Source organism: Chenopodium quinoa, unplaced genomic scaffold, assembly GCF_001683475.1.
Source record: "Chenopodium quinoa cultivar QQ74 unplaced genomic scaffold, ASM168347v1, whole genome shotgun sequence".
In the NCBI taxonomy this organism is placed as follows: domain Eukaryota; kingdom Viridiplantae; phylum Streptophyta; class Magnoliopsida; order Caryophyllales; family Amaranthaceae; genus Chenopodium; species Chenopodium quinoa.
Genome location: NW_018742630.1, coordinates 3,663,265 through 3,684,919, shown reverse-complemented (window position 1 = coordinate 3,684,919; position 21,655 = coordinate 3,663,265). Strand labels below are relative to the sequence as shown.

Sequence of the window (21,655 nt, the reverse complement as noted above, 5' to 3'; positions counted from 1 at the left end):
TCTAGAAAAAATCTAATGAATAAAAAACACAAGTAATTTACCTCAGAAGCATGTTCAAGTGTTTAACATTACCACTTTCAAATCTAAATATATTGAGAATAATCATTGAGAATAATTATTAGCAGTATTTAGAACAACAGGTGATTAGAAAATTGAAAAGGTATTATACGAATTAATGTCATACCACACAATTTCTTAGAACACAACATTTTTCATTATAAGAAAACTGAAAGGAGTTATTTTTGCTTCTTCTTCCTAATTGCTCCTCTCCGACAGTTTAAACCATAGAAACTATTACGGTGTTCAAATTTAATAGAAAAACAAGATAAATGTAAAATTGTACCAACAAATTTAAATACTTGAGCAGTATAAAATTAAAAAAATAAAAAAAATAAAAAATAAAAAAAAAACAAAGATGTGAATTTGAATCTAGGGTTTTAATTTTAGGTGAACACTTACATTTTCGAAAGATGAAAACTAATAGAGACTGAGGTACGCCATCGGATCAAAGGATACACAAATCGCTGGTCGAAAATATAAAATGGACTGTCCTGAGCAGGTATATTATCTCCGGCATCGTTGCTACTGCAAAATGTCGTTCCTGTGTGCCGCTATCAGCCACCACCTCCTAACTGCCGCCTTCGTCTACTTTCCTCAAATTTACTTGCTTATTTTCCTCTAAGAATTTTTGAGTGATTTTTTTGAGTGATTTTCACCTTAGAATTTTGAAGTAATTTTGGAGTTGAAGCAAATATGTGAATGTGAGAAGATGGGGAAAATGGAGAAAATGGGTGATGTGAGAATGAGTAGATTGGGTACTGTGAGAATCCGTGAGAATGAGTTGTGAATAAACATGTGCTGTTCAAAATATTTGGTGAAAAAATTAGAGGGAAGAAATGCGCGCTTCTAAAATTTTCATGATACAACACACATACCGTTGCATTAGCTCTCATTTTTGTTAAAATAACTAGGCTATTGCAACATTTCTTTAGAGCCGTGGCAATAGCTCTACCTCTAAGAACATTAGTTTTAAATCCGTGGCAATAGTCTACTTTATTGCAACGGCAATTAAAATACCGTTGTATTAGCCTTTATTAGGCCGTTGCATTTGGTCAAAAATGTAGTAGTGTCAATTTGTTCCCCATGCAAAGTCTGGACATGATTTTTGATTTTCCAAACTCAATCCAAGACTCACATGAGTCTTTGATGATATTAACGCATGAGACTTGCACTACTAAAATTCGGTTAAATTGCGACCAATTTTTTCGCGGTCACAATATTAGGAATGTTTTGAAAACGGTCGCAGATTTGCGACCGTTTTTAGCCTTTTAAACAGTCGCAAGGATGTTTGAACAATTAAAAATAATTCTAAATTAAAATAACTCTTTTGCGACCGTTTATAAAACAGTGCGACCGCTAAAAGCGATCGCAAAAGGGTTTTTTTTTTAAAAAAAGAATACGGTATAAAAGGATCCCTATTTTTCCAAACCCTAATATTCTCTTATCACGCCGCTCTCTCTCCTCATCTTTCTTTTCTCTTTATTCTTTTTCCTTTCTCACGCTCCTCCATCTCCTTCTCTTTCTTTTCTCTTTCCTTTCTCCTTCTTCTCCATTTTCGTTCTCCATTTTCACATCTCTATTATAGTTCTCCATCTTCGTTCCTAATTTTCGCATATCCAGTTTTGTTCGCATCTCACGCCCCTCCATTTTCGTTCGCATCTCACTCCCCTCCATTTTCGTTCTCTTTTTCTTCTTCATTTCCAGATCTAGAGTTTTGGTGTTCAAATTTTTGTAACCAAACGAATTATTGTGTTCGGATTTTCTTCAACAAATGAATTATGGTTATCATGGTCAAATTCGACCGTAAAAATTCCAAATGTAGAGCTTTTATGGTCAAATTTGACCATATAAACCCAAAGAGGAAGAAATATTAGGAAAGGTATGTTATTTTTTCTTAAAATTTGGTTTTTTTTGTTTATTTTCCATATTTGTGGCTGTATTTCGTTTTTTATTCGAATTTTCATATTTACATTTCTACAAATTTTGGTTAAATTTTTTTTTTTCTGATTTTTGTTTGAGTTTTTGTTCAAATTTCATTGATTTTGGGTTTGATTTTGAGTTTTTTGCTGGATTTGTTCGAATTTTCGTGAACCTTGTTCATATTTTGTTCGAATTTCATTGATCTTGGGTTTGATTTTGAGTTTTCATTAATGTTTGTTTGAATTTGTTGACTTTGGGTTTCAATTTAGTTTTTGTTGATTTTGTTCAAAATTTCGTGAACTTTGTTCATATTTTGTTGATTTTTTTTTTTGTTTTCGTTAATTTTTGTTTGATTACATTAAAATTTTTTTTATTTTCGTTATTTTGGGTTAAGGGTTTTTTGGGTGGATAGAGGTTGTTAGGGTGGGTGGTGGGAAGTGGCGGCGGGTGGAGTTGGTTAGGGTGGCAATGGTGGTGGGGCTGAGTGAAGTACAAGTAGTGGTTTGGATGGGTGGCGTTTTTTTTTTTGTTTTTTTACAACTTTTAGCGCGGCCAAAAGCGGTTGCTAAATTTCAGAATTGCGAGCGCTGCTTAAACCGATCGCAATTAATATTTGCGTCTGTTTTCCATGCGGTCGTTGAAAATAATAAAAACGGTCGCAAAAAATCTGCGACCGTCACCCAATCGTAATAATTTCTTTTTGCGACCAGGTGAATAACGACCACCCTATTACGACCGTTGACGATCGCAGTTATTTTCAGCGACCGTTTTTTGCTATTTTTAGCGACCGTTAGAGGCGGTCGCAAAAACCTTAATTTTTAGTAGTGTTTCATGAGACTTATCTCCAAACTCTACTCCACACTAGCAATAAAGTTACCCTAACTCCTCAACCTTATAAAAAAGAACTATTTCTCCTCTTCTTTTGAGACGGGACAATCACAAGTGAGATTATAATGAATTTCAACAAGTATACTGTTAGGGTTGGTGAATGCACAGCGGAAGCGAAGATATGTTTGATTGAGAAGTATAAATTGAATTGATAATTGGCAAGATAATTAATATAAATTAACACACGATTTTATGTAACAACGAGCACTTTTATTCCACTATATGAAAAGTAGGAGAGTACAAGAACCCTTGAGGGTGATTATTACAAGAGAACTCTCACTATAAGAAACTCACAAGGAGTATTGAGTATTATGATAGTAGTGGAATATTACAAGGAGGGAGGATATTTTTGTAGAAAGGCTTGTGTTTTGTATGGCTTCTTGTGTTGTGTTTTTGTGTTTTGTTGTTGTGTTTTGAATGCCCTTGACCTATATTTATAGGTGTAGATGGAGTTTGGAAGATTTGTGTGGAAACTTCCACATATGTGGATATTTTTAAACTCTCCACATAAATCTAGAATTTTCATTGGCATTTAATAATTCTAGATTTTTCCTCAATTCTCCATCCTTCTTGTGTCCATAATATTCTAGAAAATTCAAGTAGGATATTATTTCGGAAGCCTCTATAATATGGATAATACTTTGACCAAAATAATGGGCTTATAAAATTTGGGCCATACCCAACATATACTATATATGTACGACGTAGTAAGGGTTGCTAATTAAGACTCAAAAAGTGAATAGCAACCACCTTATCGCAGTATGTAGCTTCACTAAAACACTATAAACACCAACTGAGTAATGATATGTCAATATTTATTCAGAAAAATATGTACAATAATCACATACACATTCATACACATTCACACAGTTTGTTTATTTTTTTATTATAATTTCGCAGTTGTATTTGAAAATCATATTGTATGAGGAAAACATTATAGAGTACAAAATAATAATTTACTTAACACGTGTAAGGATTTAATTTGAAGAGACCCAATTACAGCAATTAAGAACACGTTTCTTGACCACACTAGGAACGATCTTATGTCTTTTGGTTTGATTATTTAATTTATACAAATAATAATTAATGCATGCTATTTAATCATCCTAAAGACAACTTAATTGAAAGTTGAGTTCGCATTAATTTCTTTATTAATTATGCATAATGAAAATTAATGTAAGTAAAATTAAACAAAATATATTGAATAATCCTCAGCAATAATGGAGGACAGAGCGAGCCTAGTGATTCGGTAGTCACTAACTTCATCTTACAAGCTTAAAAACTCAAAGAAAATTACGAAATAAAAAGTTAAAAGTTAGGGATTTAGGGCAAACAATTAAGTCAACAAGTTAAAAATAGTGCGTGGGACCTTTTTTTTTTTTTTTTGCATGGGACGGTTCCATAATGCGGCGAACGATTGGCAACCACAAATTTAGGTTAAGTAACTAGTAAAATAATGAAGAACTGTTACTATACATGTTGAATCATCAAAACACTAAGTATGATCACCTTGCTTTGGCAACTATAAATAGCCCTTCTTTCATCCTTATTTCCTTACTATGAATTGACTTGATCATAATATTTGAAACAAAATAAAAATGGCACGTCTAAAATCTATTGCACTTTTCCTTGCCCTATTTGTCGCAACTTCTGCTATATTCGGTGAGAGTAGGGTTGCAAGGAAGGACTTGGGTATAGATCTCGGGGGTGTAGGGGTAGGTTTGGGTCTAGGATTGGGACTCGGAGGTGGGTCGGGCTCTGGAGCTGGTGCCGGTGCTGGATCTGGATCTGGTGGTTCAAGTTCTAGCTCTAGCTCTGCTTCATCTAGCTCAAGCTCGAGCTCAGGTGGAGGTGGAAATGCGGGTTCTGAAGCAGGATCCTATGCTGGGTCAAGAGCCGGGTCTGGGTCAAGATCACGAGGTGGAGGCCGCGGTGGTGGAGGAGGCGGTGGAGGTGGTGGTGGTGGCGGCGGCGGCGGCGGTTCAGGTGAAGGAAGTGGGTATGGTCACGGTGAAGGTGGCGGGTATGGTGGAGGATATGGTGGCGGCGAAGACTAAATTAAATTTGAAGTCTGCATGAAATGTCGTCAACATTCTACTGTTAATATCCTTTAAGATATAGCACCTGTATGTGAGTAATGTAACAGAATAAAAAGAAATAAGGTGTCCCATAGAAAAGTCTATTTGCTTGTTTGTGTTTTCAACATTTCAATATGTTTTATTATTCCAGTATCCAAATAACATCATGTATTATTTTATGTTTATTGTAATGATATTTTTTATTTTTATAAATTGAGAAGTTCAGCTTTGCATCTGATATTTTTTATTTTTATAAATTTTGTGTTTATTGTAATGATATTTTTTATTTTTATAAATCGACAGCACAACTCGATCTTTACAATGAAAAGTGATTGTAAATGACTTTGAGTCTTTGATACTAAACCATGTACAAGTATGTCAAAATGTATAACTGAGCCGGCTATTTACCTAAACTAGTTATTGTACTGCTATGCTAGTAGTTGTTCAATTCGTTGAGGTAGTTCGTAAATTAAAGGACCAAGATTAGTTCTCATCAACTAGCAGCTGTTAATATTTTAGCAAGCCAAAACACTAATAAAATTATTTCAAAAGTTGTGTCAAAACGTCCAAGATTCTAATGCTCCATAATTATAAATAACATTCGGATCCAGTCATGCACAATTCTTGAGTGGACAGTATGCAATGACAGCCTTCTTAATCATGTTTTCGTTCTACTGAATTAAGTGATGCACAACTAATCTGGTGGATTTCCTCTATTGATTGTTATCCTATCGAAATTAGTATGTACGAAGTATTTCTCAAGTATTAAAGATCAACGAAAGTATAGCTTTATACCATTTTTTGTTGTTAGTTGTTCAATCACTGGTGCACATGTTTAGTCTAAGAATAATTTAAGTGCGTTCAATCTAGCATTTTTTTTTTTTTTTTTTTTTGACAGCAGAAGAAAGGAGAAACTACTCCCTCACCCTATTACAATTAAATTAACACGATGAAACATTAAAAGCTCGTCTTTTAAGTCCTGTATGTGCTAAATGATGTTAGAGTTGTTATTATACCGACCAAAATATGTCAAAATGTCTAGAAAGAACTCGGCTACTTAAATGTCAATTGGTGAACTATACGGAGTAATATGACTTGAAAGTTCTATGTATATCATGTTGTGCCAATGCCTTCAATTTGGAATCTTGCATTGGTCTTCATCATTTTACGTGCATTGATGTGAAGAATTCTTCTCCTTAAAAACAAATATCAAGGAAGACATTGCGATAGATCCTAACTACATCTTGATTACAATAGTCATGTTTTGTTTACTATTTTTCCTTTTATTTCAGGTCTCATAAATAAGTTTAAAGTTAAGATAAGTTCAGTAAAAATAAGCTCTAATACAGCTAAAATAAGTTTTAATTCTTCTAAAAAAAACTAAAATAAGTTTTAATAAGTTTAGATAAGCTTAAGTTCATACTCCGACCCTCCATATTTTATTACTTACTCTACTTTTCTTTTGCGGTCGTATTTTATCACTTGCTCCATTTCCTTTTTTGGAAACCTTTCATAATATTTTACTAATTTCTCTTTCCTATTGGACCCCCTAACTATCATACTTTAATATTTTTAGATTGTTTCTCCTCCCAACTATCATATTTTATTTTTTCACCAACTCCACTTCTTTTATATATATTTTATTACTCTGTTGGTCGACCCCTATCACTAACTAATACTCCCTCCATTTCGTATTAATTGCAACACTAGGGTGTTCACAAAGTTTAAGAAAATTTATAGGGTGGGGTTCAAAAGAGAATTTTTTATAATATAAAGTATTGTTGGTAGGAGAGAGAAATAATAAAAAGTAATATAAGTGGGGTTGGTAGGAAAGAGAAATAATAAAATTTTGTGAAAGTGGGGTTAGTGGGAGAGAGAAATTATAAAAATAATAGTGGATCCTTTTCAAATATAGAAGTGTTGCAATTAATATGAAACGGATGTAAAAGAAAAGTGTTGCGACTAATATACAAAACAAAGGGAGCAAGAACAACACAAAATGACATGCTTAGTACTCCGCATATAATTTCATTCTATTAAGTTTGATTAATACATGCATGTTACTCATCCTAAAATAAACCTTGAGATGGCAATATGTCAACCACAATTTCCTTTTGCAAGCAAATTGTTAATGGTGGACAAAACCTAGTGGTAGCCGCTAACTTCATATTCAAATCTAAAATGGCATAGCACGTATGAAATTAAGTGTTTTATATTAATAAAACACACATAGGCTAAACAAGTCAACAAGCCAAAAATAGTGCGTGGACCATTTTTGATGCACATATTAGTACCCTAACGCGGCAAATTTAAATTGTAACCACGAGTTAGGTTTAATACGAAGTAGTAGTTTATTATAAAAGAATTCTAGAAATTTCGATCACTATATGTCTAATAATCATCAAACACCAAGTAAGAACACCTTGCTTTGGCACTATCATATGCCATGGCTCTATAAATAGCCCCTTTACTTTTTCAAATTACTTCACAATCAACTGATCGATTTGGTAGTTTTGAAACGATAAACATGGCTCGTCTAAAATGTGTTGCACTTTTCATTGCCCTACTTGTTACAACTTCTTCTGCTGAGATTGAGACACCTGAGAATAGGGTAGCTAGGAAGGAATTGGGTATAGACCTTGGTGGTGTGGGGATCGGATTAGGGTTAGGGCTAGGCTTAGGTCTCGGTGGTGGGTCAGGCTCTGGAGCTGGATCAGGGTCCGGTGGTTCAAGTTCTAGCTCAAGTTCTGTTTCATCTAGCTCAAGCTCGAGCTCAGGTGGAGGTGGAAACGCAGGTTCTGAAGCAGGCTCCTATGCTGGCTCAAGCGCTGGGTCTAGATCAGGAGGTCGTGGATCACGAGGAGGCGAACGAGGAGGAGGAGGTGGTGGCGGCGGCGGTGGTGGTGGAGGAGGTGGAGGTGGTGGAGGTTCTGGTGGTGGAAGTGGATATGGACACGGTGAAGGTGGTGGATATGACAGAGGTTACGAAGGTGGTGGGGACTAAGCACAAGGTCTACATTAAAATTGTTTTTTGTTTGATGATGACAATAATGCATGGCAACATATGTCTTGTACAAACAGAATAAAAGAGTACTTCATAAAGGAAATTAAGTCCATTGCTTGCATGGCTTGGATTTGTTTTCATATGTTTCGAGGTTCCTAAATCATATATGTACTCGATGTGTTCAATGTAATGGAAAATATTTTATAATGAATTTCAACTCGCATCTTATGTGCTATTAGACCATCTCTATTGGTGAGACTCAACTTCGAGTATTGAAATACAAAATGAGTTGTTTTTTACCTTCAATGGTGATACCCAACTCACTTCTCAATTTATCAAATCATGTGGAGTCTAATTTCCTAATGGTGAGACTCCCTAAAGTATACTAATGTCACTTTCAATTTATGGTCCACCTAATTCATATTGTAAGTTTTTCAAAAAAATAAAAAAAAAAAAAGAAAAAAAAAACCTTAAATAAAATACAAAATATGTTATAATATTGATAGAGGGCCCACACTTTTTGTCAAATGAGACTCAAATTTGAGTATCTAAACTTAGCAACTTCTTTTGGAGTTGCTAAGTTTAGATACCAACTTATTGGTATCATTTAAAAAAATACTCTCTCTCTCCTAAAAAACTCTCTCAAGTCTCACCATTGAAGATGGTCTTATATAATTCATTAACTCTTTACAAATGACGAGTAGAACAAAGATAAGAAGGTTGAATGTATTACTCGTACTACTTTATACGTATAATGGATTTTTCTTTTTTCCTCAAAATATAGTGAATGAGATTAAAGGTTTAATCTTGTGTATAATCAAGCATATGTATGTACTTGAAAGAGCAATAATCCTTGCAGGAATTCAAGAGCATTGTCTTGAAATAGTTACAACTAGATTATCCCCTTGTGATGCACGATTTTAATAAAAAAATTATAGTATAGAACTCGTATATACAATGAATCTTTTCAATTAATAAATTCATTGGAAGGAGATTTCTTAAAAGAAATACAATTTGAATATTTTAGGAAATTTCTGGACATTTGAATATTAGTGTTAAGGAATTGAGTAGAGGGAAGGATAGATCTTTAAATAAAAAAAAAAGGAATACATTTGCTATTCAATTTACTATACTTCGGTTTTCTAGATTAAAGTTGTTGAAAAAACTTAATTAGCTTGTTTACGAAGTATCACAAAAAAAAGAAAAAAAAAGAAAAAAAAAAACTATCACAAAAAATGACATCATCAATGGTTTTAGGCGGGAAAAAATTTCATAAGAAAGCGACACGTATACAGTTTTGAGGAGAGATAATGTTAACAATGTTTTATTTTAGTAATAGTTAATAAATTTACCACAAGTCAAGTCAATACTAATGTTATAAATTAACGAGATGTCACGGGTCATTTCCTCTTTCTAGTTTAGTAGGTAACCATTTTGCACATTAGTAGTTAAAACTAACAGTCGACGAAGACCCGTTCTTTTGAACCTATTTTCAAATTTTCGATTGTGTTCAATTCAATTTAAGCAGTTTTCTCACTATAATTTCATTCGAATAATTTAATTTACTCAATTTTATTTATCTCTGCAATTTTAATTTACTCAATTTTATTTATCTCTGCAATTTTGTCAAGTTTACTCTTCAGCTCAATAATTTTCACAATGTAATAAACTTCATTCAATGCATATAGTTCAGTTCATTATTATAGTACAGTTCAGCTCAATTTAAATTCATCATTATAAAAGATCAGGATTCAATAATGCTATTTTTAGTACAAATATATACCTGGCCTCTATACTAAGTACGAACTTGGTTTTTCATGATCACCAACGCACATATATACTTCGAAAAATTAAAAGGTATGAATTGAAGTATGGAAAGTTAATATTTTGAATATATTCATTTATTCTAAAGAAATGAAGCAGAAAAATTCCTCGAATTGTAATAAAATAAAATAAAATAAAACTTCTTGTATGTGAATGAAAAAATATGATCAAAACGTATACTTCGTAGTTTTTAAATTTTTATCACATCAATTACATTGAAAAATCTCATGTAGTCTTATGACTTTTGACTATCACAATTTTTTAAAATAGACAGCTGAGATTGTTTATTTTTTTTATTTATTTTTAATTAGTAATTTTAATTAAAAATCACTTTTTAATTATTTTATATATTTTTTTTATTTCCAGAATTTCAACAATATTAAAAATAATTTCTAGAAGATATAAATATATTTAAAATAATCAAAAAATTATTTTTAATTAAAATTACTAATTAAAAATAAATCAAAAAACTAATAATCTTTGCCGTCTATTTTAATAAATTGTGGTAGTCAAAAGTCATAAGATTACATAATTATATTAAATTTAAATTCCTAAAAAAAAAAATGTTGAATTCAAATTGATAACAATCATTCACCTTCGTCTATTATGGATATCATGACACCCACGGAATATTAATTTAAATATCTAATATTGATTCTGGCCTATGCATGTGTTAATACCTACCATGCAAACAAGTCGATAAATGATTAGCAACACTTGTTTCGTGTATAAGATTGTTTATACACCATGAGTATGTGCAACGAGCCTTTCGATTAATCAATATATATGCACGTAACTAGTGCAATACATATCTTGTGTGCAATAGATCCTAGAGGAGCATGCGCTAAGGCAAAATTTGATCCACAAATCCGGTATGCGTGCAACTGTGCAAGTGATGCTTTATTCTCAAGAAAATTGGTGGTGGACAAAACTTAGTGGTAGCCGCTAATTTCATCCTCAACATGAGTACTTTGTTACCAAAAATAGTGCGCGGGACCAAATTCTTGCATGGGACGGTGCAATATTTTATCTTACGTTCATACGATACATGCTATCTAGCTTGACTATGAGTCGAGTTAATGCAAGGAAGGATGGCCGTGCGCCGGTGCTTATGATCTAGTGACCGGTCTCAAGATGATACGAGGCTAGTCTATGTGCGGACTTGTATACAAGTGGTGGACATGGTAAATCAGTAGTACTGCGTATGTATCAGCTTGGATTTTGTGTAGTAGTGAACATCATTAGATTAATTATTGTAGAGCTCAATCATTCAATTGAATTAGAAAGAAATTACTGTATTAAATTATTCAATTGAACATACATACTTTGAAGCTAATTTTATGTATTAGGATTGATAGATATTATAGTTATGATAATATTTGTCGTAGGTTAAGATAATATTTGTATATATTTTGTATCCTTATCGTAATAGGATTACGAGTCCTGTAAAACTCTATATATATTGATCAATTCCCTTAATTCTTGATCGGGAAAAGGTGCAATATTTCAATTGGGTTGAATTATTTGAAGTTCAATGCCATGCCTTTTTAGTTCTCGATCACATTATCGACTCGTCAACCCCTAGACCATCCGACATCTCCAATTCCTTATGGCTTAGACTAGACTTCATTTTCAAACAATGGATTTATGAGACGATCTCCATGGACCTTCTAACAACCGTCTTTGCAAAGGCGATACGGCTCAACAACTCTGGAATAAATTGAAGGATTTATTTCAAGATAGCAAAAATACAAGGGTCGTTTATCTTGAAAACCAGTTTAATTCACTTCACTTGTCCAATTTTTCTGACATTACTTCCTATGTCAACAGTTGAAGATGCTTAAAGATCAACTCGCTGTCGTAGATCAACCTGTGTCAGAACAGAAGCATGTTATTCGGCTTGTGTCAGGTCTCGTCAACACAGATTACGACACCGTTGCCACGATCATCCAACAGACCGACCCTCTCCCTTCTTTCGAGTCTGCTAGGTCTCGTCTCCTTCTTGAGGAAAAAAGACGATCAAGTGATCAAGGCACATCCGCAACCTCCTTCGTTGCGCAACAAGCTTCAACTGCCACCCACCCAAACTCCGACGTCACAACCACAGCAGCATCAGCGGACCGGTAGTGGCGGTGGAGCCGGCAGAGGCGGTGGCGAGCCGGCAACAACAAAAATAAAGGAAAGGGTCGGGAGCGTGGTCGTGAGAATAATTAGCAGCAACAACCTTCTAATTCCACTCAAGCACCTCAATGGGCCCCTGCCCCAAATTAGGCCCAACCACAACAACAACAACAACACTATTGGGCTCCAGCTACTCTTTACCCCTTTCCTCAACAACAGGCCCAATATCAACAAAGGGGCAGTGCTGCACCCCCTAGGCCCGCATATCCAACCCAGTATCCGCAACAAGCTTATCAAGCTCAATACTCGGCTTACCAAGCTCCGGCTTATGGGCCGCCCATGACTCCTACCGAGTCGGGGAATTCTTTCGCTACTATGAGCCTTTCGCAAGACAACTCTTGGTACATGGACTCGGGTGTGACATCTCAAATGACCAACAATTCAGGTACTCTCATGCCCTTATTTAATTTGAGCAAAAATAATCATATTTTAGGTGGTAATGGTCATCGCATTCCAGTTTTAGGTTATGGTCATATCACCTTGCCTTACCCAACCCCCCTCCCCCTTGTCCTTCGTGATGTTTTATTAGCTCCACAAATTGTTAAAAAATCTTATCTCCGTTCGTAAATTTACTTCTGATAATTCCGTGTTAATTGAACTTGATCTTTTTGATTTTTCTGTGAAGGACCCTCGTACGGGGAAAGTAATAATGAGATGCAATAGTTCGGGGGACTTATATCCTATCACTACCACTACCAATCCATCTACTTGTCTTGCCACGACTCTTACTGCTATCTCATCACCTACTTGGCATGACCGCCTTGGGCATGCGGGAAAATCTATTTTAAGTTTACTTAGGTCTAGAAATTTAATTCCCAGTAATAAAGAGCATGACTCCATCTTTTGTGTTTCATGTCAATTAGGAAAACATGTTCGTTTGCCGTTTCATTCTTCTAATAGTACTACTTCTACTGCTTTTGAGATTATTCATGTTGATTTGTGGACATCACCTATTCGTAGTAATAATGGTCACAAATATTATTTGCTACTGTTAGATGATTTTACCCATTTTGTGTGGACTATTCCCTTAAAATTTAAATCACAAGCTTTTCAATCCTTCTTGAACTTTAAAGCATATGGCATGACTCAATTTGAAAGACCCGTAAAATCCTTTTAGAGTGATCACGGTAGAGAATTTGATAATGATCCGTTCAAATTGTTTTGTGTCACTAATGGAATAGTTTTCCGCTTCTCCCCACACACATCTTCTCAAAATGGGAAGGCCGAACGCATGATCCACACATTAAATAATATATCTCGTACTCTTCTCTTTCATGCTTTGATCCCACCTTCCTATTGGGTAGACTCCTTAGAAACGGCAACTTACCTTCTCAACATTTTACCAACCAAAGCCATATATAGCTAATGACACTCCGTCGCATGCTTTATTTCGTAAGATACCCTCATATGATCATATTCGGGTCTTTGGTTGCCTGCGTTTTCCTAATTTGTCGGCTACGACCCTTCATAAATTAGCCCCTAGATGCACACCATGTGTCTTTCTAGGCTACCCCACAAACCATCAAGGATACAAGTGTCTAGACCTTGTTACAAACAAATTAATTATTTCCCGTCATGTCATTTTTGATGAGTCAACTTTCCCGTTTCGTAACTTGAGCAATTTTTAAGAGTCCGATTACTCTTTCCTTGATCATACAGATCCTAGTCCACTACTTAATCCCCTTTGGCAGCAATATGCACAAGCTCAAACTCTTCAGCCCACTCCAACAGGCCCATCCATGCCCCACCCAAACTCCCCTCTCACGGCCCAATCAGCCCCCCTTATTTCTCCCCCTTCTCTTGTGGATCAGGAAGGATCACAAGTAGGCTACAACCCAACCCACTCTCCCGCGGCCCACACGCGGAGCAGCCTGCCCGTTCTTCCTCCTTCTTTCACTCTTTCTTCTGGGCTAGGCCTGGGCCTTCAACCTCACAAAATGCTCCAACTTCCCCCCCATCACTCCAACCTCACAAAATGCTCCAACTTCCCCCCCATCACTCCAACCTTTATCACCTATTAGACACACATATACACCCCCCTATGCGTGGCCTTGACCCCATTCGACCCACAAGGCCACCTCCACCCTCTCCGCCTATTACTCGTAGTCAACGAGGAATTTTCAAACCAAACCCCAAATATCACTCTGCTAATATGACCATCACTTCTCATAAATCACCGCTACCAAAGACATATAAAAATGCTCTTAGTGACCCTAACTGGATTGCGGCGATGCAAGATGAATATAATTCTCTTATTAAAACAGGGACTTGGGATTTGGTACCTAGGCCTACGGGGGTGAACGTTGTTAATTGTATGTGGTTATTTAAACACAAATACAAGTCTAATGGTGACCTTGAAAGGCACAAAACTCGTCTTGTTTGTGATAGCAGATCGCAAGAAGTTGGTGTGGATTATGATGAGACTTTTAGTTCGGTAGTAAACCGGCCACTATTCATACTGTTCTTAGCTTAGCTATGGCTAAAAAGTGGTCGATTCATCAATTAGATGTCAAAAATGCCTTTTTCCATGGTGATCTACAGGAAACTGATTACATGCATCAACCTCCGGGTTTTGTTGATCGGAGAGCACCCTCCCATGCATGTCGACTTCGTAAGGCTCTATATGGGTTTAAGAAATCTCCTCAAGCTTGGTACCAGAGCTTTGTGAATTTTTTGATCAAATTGGGTTACGTGACAACTCTCTTTTCACTTTTCGACAGGGTGATGATATGGCATATTTGCTTCTTTATGTTAATGATATCATATTAGCTACCTCTTCTGACAGGTTGCGTGAGAGGATCATATCTCAGTTGCAAACTTAGTTTCCTATGTCTGATTTGGGCCCTCTGAGTTATTTTTTAGGGATTGCGGTGACCCGTACTCCCTCTTATTTGCTACTTTCACAGAAAAAGTATGCACAGCAGATTTTAGAGCGTGCGGGTATGGGCTCTTGTAAACCTGCAATTACTCCAGTTGACACTAAGTCCAAGCTTAGTGCAGATGCAGGACCACCTTTTCGGGATCCTACTTTATATCGCAGTTTAGCAGGTTCTCTTCAGTATCTCACTTTCACCAGACTAGATATTGCCTATGCGGTACAACAGGTGTGTCTTTTTATGCATGATCCCCGGGAATCTCATTATGATGCATTGAAACACATTCTGCGTTACATTCAAGGTACTATTGATCATGGCTTACATTTATATCCATTTGCTTCTCATCGTTTGATTACTTACACTGATGCTGACTAGGGAGGTTGTCCCGATACACATCGTTCCACATCGGATTATTGCTGCTTTCTTGGGGACAACCTCGTTTCTTGGTCATCTAAGCGTCAACATACTTTATCTAAATCGAGTGCAAAAGCAGAATATCGAGGCGTCGCAAATGTTGTCTCTGAGGCATGTTGGCTTCATAATCTTTTACTTGAATTACATTGTTCTCTTCGACAAGCTACTATTGTTTATTGTGATAATGTCAGTGCTATCTACCTTTCTGGCAACCCGATACTACATCAACGCACCAAGTATGTGGAGATGGATATTCATTTTGTTCGAGAAAAGGTTGCTTTGGGACAAGTTCGTGTTCTACATGTTCCTTCTAGATATCAGTTTGCGGGCATTTTCACAAAAGGCCAACCACAAGACTTATTTTTGGATTTTAGATCCAGTCTTAGCGTACAACCTCCTCCCGCTATGACTGCGGGGGTGTGATAGATATTATAGTCATGATAATATTTTTCGCAGATTAGGATAATATTTGTATATATTTTGTATCCTTATTGTACTAGGATTACGAGTCTTGTAAAACTCTATATATATTAATCAATGGTACACACTCCAGATTGAGGAGTTTTCCCGAAATCTAACAAGGATGATTTTACATTTGCTTGAGCGTGCTAATTAGGCCATTAATATTTTTCCTATAAGAATTCATGCATTTTGATTTAACTCGAGCACATAATTTAGCTGGCACAGGTTCTCCATTAATGTATTTATGTATGTATCTCCAATTTGAATAAAAACAGCTATATACTGCATTTGGTAACAAATTGAGTACACTACATAAACTTACAAATTAAAAATAGTACTGCAATTGACTGATGATATTTATCAAATCGTCTAACAATGCCATGATTATTATTGACCAAATGCCTTTGATGGAAAATTTATATTTCTATAAATAACAATAGCTACATTATTTTTCACTCCTAAATCCTTATTGCCTCCCTTATTCTCTTCTATCAAATTTATACTCTTCAACTTTTTTTGTAAGGAATTATATTGAACCAAAAAAGGAATATGAAAGATGGCTGTATTTTCTCTTGAAAAAATGTTTTTCATTAAAATTTTTAATTGATCGAAGATATCTCCATCCAACCAGATATAGCCTTAATACATAATATGTAACATAACAGTAGCACACCAATATTAATCTTGTTATAAATTGTACAAATGAAAACTGTTAGTTTTAGTTAAAATTTTTGAGTGACACTAATCAAAAGTTTACTACTCTCACTTGGTAGATAGAAGAAAATTTAGTAATAAGTAGTGAAAGTAATTAGTAAGTGATTATAGCATAATGAAGCACTTACCAATTACTCCCACCCCATTTTATCAAGGCTTAATTAAGTTTTATAAGAGTGACAACACATGATTGCACTAATGTACCTAAGCATTAGTAAAACCCTAGCATCAAGGTCACCAAAAAGAGAATGAGAAATGTGCGCGCACTAATTAATGGTGTAAGATTAACATAAGCAAGCAAATTGGTCAAATAGTCAATCATCAATATGTCTATGTAAATCCTGGCCCGTTTATAATTTTACATCATTTGCTCTTCGTGGCTAACCCTACAGACTACAGTACCAAAAAACTTCATAGGTGTTACGTAGCTTAATTCTCTTGCGCGTATGCACCATCATATATTGATCTTTCAATTCTCCTCCAACCATCTCACCTTTTTGCATCCATATAAATATAAGCCTTAGCTTTCTTTCAAAAAAAAAAAAAAATATAGGCCTTAGCTTATTCAGCAACTCACCCTATCTTCAAACTAATACATTATTAAGCATCATTTTACATTTAGTTATCCAACAATATGGCCACTATCAAAACTAGTCTAGCTCTTTTATTATCATCCTTGTTATTGTTATCAACATTAGCACACATGTCCGAGGGTCGTGTCGAAAGAAAGGATCTAGGGTTGGACCTAGGTGGTGGCATAGGTGTTGGTGTTGGAATAGGTGTTGGGCTAGGTGGAAGTGGCTCAGGCGCGGGTGCCGGGTCAGGTTCGGGTTCAGGGAGCTCAAACTCGAGCTCGAGTTCATCCTCCTCTAGCAGTTCTGGTTCCCACGGCGGGTCGGGAGCTGGCTCTGAGGCTGGATCGTATGCTGGTTCAGGAGCAGGAGGAGGTGATGATGATGATGGTAACTATTAACTAAAAAATTTCACAAGCTTGTGATGGGAAAATATGTGTCATAATTTTGTGTTGATTTCATTTAAAATTTGTGATTATTGTTCATGATTTGTACGTACGTATGTCACTTTTGTATTTGTTGTATTAAATTTTTGCATCGGAACTATTTGTTCATGATTTACTACTTGTAAATGTATTCTAATGTTACTAGTTTTGTCTAGTGCACAAGTCAACAATGAAATTAAATAATGTATGAATATATTATCTCAAATTTATTTTTACAATCTTATGATCATACAATCAGATCTCATCTCGAAATTTGGCTTACCCTTAATGATGTATAGCCATATTTACTGATTAAATTTGAACATATTTTTCTGCCTTTAGCACATTTGTTCATAATTGACTTATACAATGATTGGAAGTAAGAAATATAAGAGTAAAACTAATTTAACTACAAGTATTTCATTTTTGTAGTCAAAATAAAATAAATACTATGAGTCCTAATGTTGTAGCATACAAAAACAGTCCATTGTAACATTTGTACCCAAGTGTCTCATTACAAACATAAGATGGGCTTTAGCTTTTTGGGCCCATTTACAAAATCAGCTAAATTAGTTATATGCACTTGAGACAGGTGATACTTTGACATAAATTTAAGCTGACTAGCTATACTACTATAATACGAGTACTATACTTCATAAGTATCTTTATTGGTTTTTGTTCCTAGCTTGATGGAGATGAATAGATGATGGGGTCTCATAAATCCCAACACCACCATCATCTACATATGCTTAAAGGGGGTGTTTGATAATTGGCTTTTTGCCTAACATTTGGCTTTTGGCTTTTTAGTTTGGTCAAACAGCCAAAAAAATATGTTTGGTAGTTGGCTTTTTTATTGGCTTTTGAGTTGGATTTTCTGTCAAAAGCCAAAAGTTAATAAGAGTAGTTTTTTCTATTGGCTTTTAGCTTGTTGGCCCACTTTATCACTAATAAACAACTAACAACCATAAATAATATTACTAAACACTTTTATAAACAGGTGGCTTAAATAACTAATTGAAAAGGCCAATTCATAAAGCTAATTCTTCCAGCTAGTCAAATAAGCCAACAGTCAACCGCCGATTGCCAAACAACCCTTAAGATTTAAGGAATGCCCATAGTCCCCTCACCCTCTACTCTCAAATATTTTGTTGTTCTCCCACTTAAAATAAGACAATTGAAGAAAGATTTTTTTTTTTCTTTTTTTTTTAACCAAGGAAAGGGAACCTTCATTTAATCATGGACAAATTGTCCATTAATACATACGGTGCTACATCACTAGGACAATGATAAATCCAAATTTGCTCTACAGCGAAAGGCACCAATTTAGCTAAGTGGTGTGCAACAGAGTTCTCATCCTCTGAACATGAGACCAACGAAAAGAAGAAAAAATATAACAAGCTTCGAAGAAAGAGAGTTTTGATAGGGTAAGTGAATGTAAGGAAAAAAAATAGAAAATATGTACAAGTAATAGGGTAATTTATTTTTATGATGAAAAATAGTGTAAAATTCGAAGTGTTGTATTTAAAAGAAAATAATGAAAAAATATAAGGGTTTCATTATATTACAGTAATAAAATCTAAATCTTTGCCAAAGAAGTACCTAAATCACGTGATACACACAATACCTAAAATATTGTCCAGATCAACAACTTAAATATTGTCCAGATCAACAACTAAAATATTGTCCAGATGAATAACTAACTACTAGTTACTTTCATGATAGATACATATTTACACGTTTACACAAAAAGAAAAAAAAAAATTACAAAGTTCAAATAACGAAGTTATAAGAAGTGTAATTCCTCACGATTAAAATCTTTAAAAAACACCATTGATTCCAAGTAGTAATTTTTCTTCCTTTTAACACTTAATATAGTCAAAGTTAAAAACAATAATCGTCCCAACTTAGTTCACCCATTTTCTTATTTTTCCTTGTTTATAATTACCCTTATACAACGTATATAAAATACAAATGAGAAGAACTTCATAAAACGACTCGAACCAAACAATACCACCCAAGCCCCAACTAAAGGTGTCAAAGCCTCACCCAACTAGCCCAACCCAAAACATGTGATTCAAATTTTAAGTCTCATGGACAAAATAATTTAACATAACTAATTAAAAATATATTTAATCTGATCCGACCTTATCAAATTTAACCCGAACACTTGAACTAACACCTCTAGCCCCGACCAACAAACGGTGCTAAAAATTACTCGTACAAAGCTGACCATAGTTACTGTACCTGAAACTTCCACACACAACACACACGAGGTTCTCTGTCAAAAAATATAGTCAAGTTAAAATAATAAATACTGAGCAGTACAAATACTGAAATACATCCAACCTACACGTCTTTTTAACGCGTTCACGCGTCTAGTTTGGTTAATTTGTCCCTATCTTCATTCCTCTCTCTTTCCTTGTGGGTGACCACTATATATCCACCACCTCTATCTCTTCCCTTTTTTTTCTCTTTGCAGATGCAGATTTACCATTTCTCTTTCTTCCTCCTTTCTCTTTCCTCTGCATCTGCTAATAATCTCCAATTACACCAATTATATCAAATTGAATGATTAAATTTCTGGAGAGAGAAAATCAAAAGAGAATAATAATGCCTCAATTAGAGGACGAACTCTTCCCTTCAACTCCCGGCAAGTTCAAGGTTGATCAAAGGGGTGCTCATTATTTCATGAATCGTCAGCTTCATCGATGTTTCGCTTCTACTAGTACCATGTTTCTTTGGGCGTTGTTCTTGATTGCTCTTACGGCGTCGTATTTGAGTTTTCAGAGTTTTGTCGATACGGGTAGCAAGTATTTCACCGCTTCTTGGGGCGGTATTCAATGGGAGAAACAAGTACGGACATCCGCCCAGATCCATCGATCTGGTGGTATGTCCGTACTTGTTACCGGGGCTGTCGGCTTTGTCGGGTCCCACGTCTCCCTCGCCCTCAAGAAACGGGGCGACGGAGTCGTGGGCCTCGACAACTTCAACAATTACTACGACCCGTCCTTAAAACGGGCTCGTAAGAATTTGCTACAATCTCATGGAATATTCATTGTCGAGGGTGACATCAACGACTTCAAGATCGTGTCGAAGCTCTTTGACACGGTCGCGTTCACCCACGTGATGCACCTCGCTGCCCAAGCGGGTGTTCGATACGCGATCGAAAACCCGATGTCGTATGTCCACAGCAACATTGCGGGTCTAGTCAACTTGCTAGAAGTCTGCAAGTCGGCTAACCCGCAACCCAGCATCGTATGGGCTTCATCTAGTTCCGTCTACGGGCTCAATGAGAAGAGTCCGTTCTCGGAACTCGACCGAACCGATCAACCCGCATCCCTCTACGCCGCAACCAAAAAAGCCGGCGAAGAGATCACCCACACATACAACCACATCTACGGGCTCTCCATAACCGGGCTCCGCTTCTTCACCGTCTACGGCCCGTGGGGCCGACCCGACATGGCGTACTTCTCCTTCACTCGAAACATCCTACAAGGGAAACCAATCACCGTTTACAGAGGTAAAAACAAAGTCGATTTAGCAAGAGACTTCACATACATAGACGACGTCGTAAAAGGGTGTTTAGGTGCGTTAGATACGTCAGGAAAGAGTACCGGAAGTGGCGGTAAAAAAAGAGGGGTAGCACCGTATAGAATATACAATTTGGGGAACACACAACCGGTAACGGTACCGACACTTGTCGGTATACTAGAGAAGCATCTGAAAGTGAAGGCGAAGAAGAATGTAGTAGAAATGCCAGGAAACGGTGACGTTCCGTTTACTCATGCGAATATTAGTTTGGCGCAAAAAGATTTCGGGTATAAGCCCACTACCGATTTACAAACCGGGTTGAAAAAGTTTGTTAGGTGGTATCTCTCTTATTACGGCTACAATAACGGCAAGCCTGTAAATTGATTCATTTTTTTTTCGGAAGTAAATTTTTTTTTGTCAATTACAGAATTTTGTTGGGTAATTCTTAACTTTTTTTTAAGGGTGGAGAAATATATGGGGTTCTTTTTTTTTCAAAAATGGAAAATTAGAATTCCAAAAAAAGAAAAGGATATTAAAAAAAAAAAGTCATGGGTAGATGAAATTTTATTTTTTTCAAGAATCATATCTGTAAAGGAAAAATCTTTTATTAGGTGCCAACTAATTTTCCCATATTTGCATACTTTGGATATTTTTGCTTGTCGATTAGCGTTATTAATTTACTTAGTGATATTTATTTACGCGCTCA

The 21,655-nt window shown here is 35.7% G+C and overlaps 3 protein-coding genes across 3 annotated transcripts; all 3 read left to right on the top strand.

The window, feature by feature from the left end:
• The first annotated feature begins 4,412 nt into the window (after positions 1–4,412).
• LOC110721924 (glycine-rich protein 5-like) lies at positions 4,413–5,186 on the top strand. Its single transcript, XM_021901158.1, has one exon. The coding sequence runs from the start codon at positions 4,467–4,469 to the stop codon at positions 4,923–4,925; it is 459 nt and encodes a 152-aa protein (XP_021756850.1). The 5' UTR covers positions 4,413–4,466; the 3' UTR covers positions 4,926–5,186.
• Positions 5,187–7,321: 2,135 nt separating this feature from the next.
• Positions 7,322–8,193, top strand: LOC110721923 (glycine-rich cell wall structural protein 1.0-like). The gene has a single exon (XM_021901157.1). The coding sequence runs from the start codon at positions 7,474–7,476 to the stop codon at positions 7,948–7,950; it is 477 nt and encodes a 158-aa protein (XP_021756849.1). The 5' UTR covers positions 7,322–7,473; the 3' UTR covers positions 7,951–8,193.
• Positions 8,194–19,763: 11,570 nt separating this feature from the next.
• LOC110721922 (UDP-glucuronate 4-epimerase 1) lies at positions 19,764–21,598 on the top strand. Its single transcript, XM_021901156.1, has one exon. It carries the CDS (start codon positions 19,987–19,989, stop codon positions 21,331–21,333), a length of 1,347 nt encoding a protein of 448 aa, XP_021756848.1. The 5' UTR covers positions 19,764–19,986; the 3' UTR covers positions 21,334–21,598.
• The last annotated feature ends 57 nt before the right edge of the window (positions 21,599–21,655 follow it).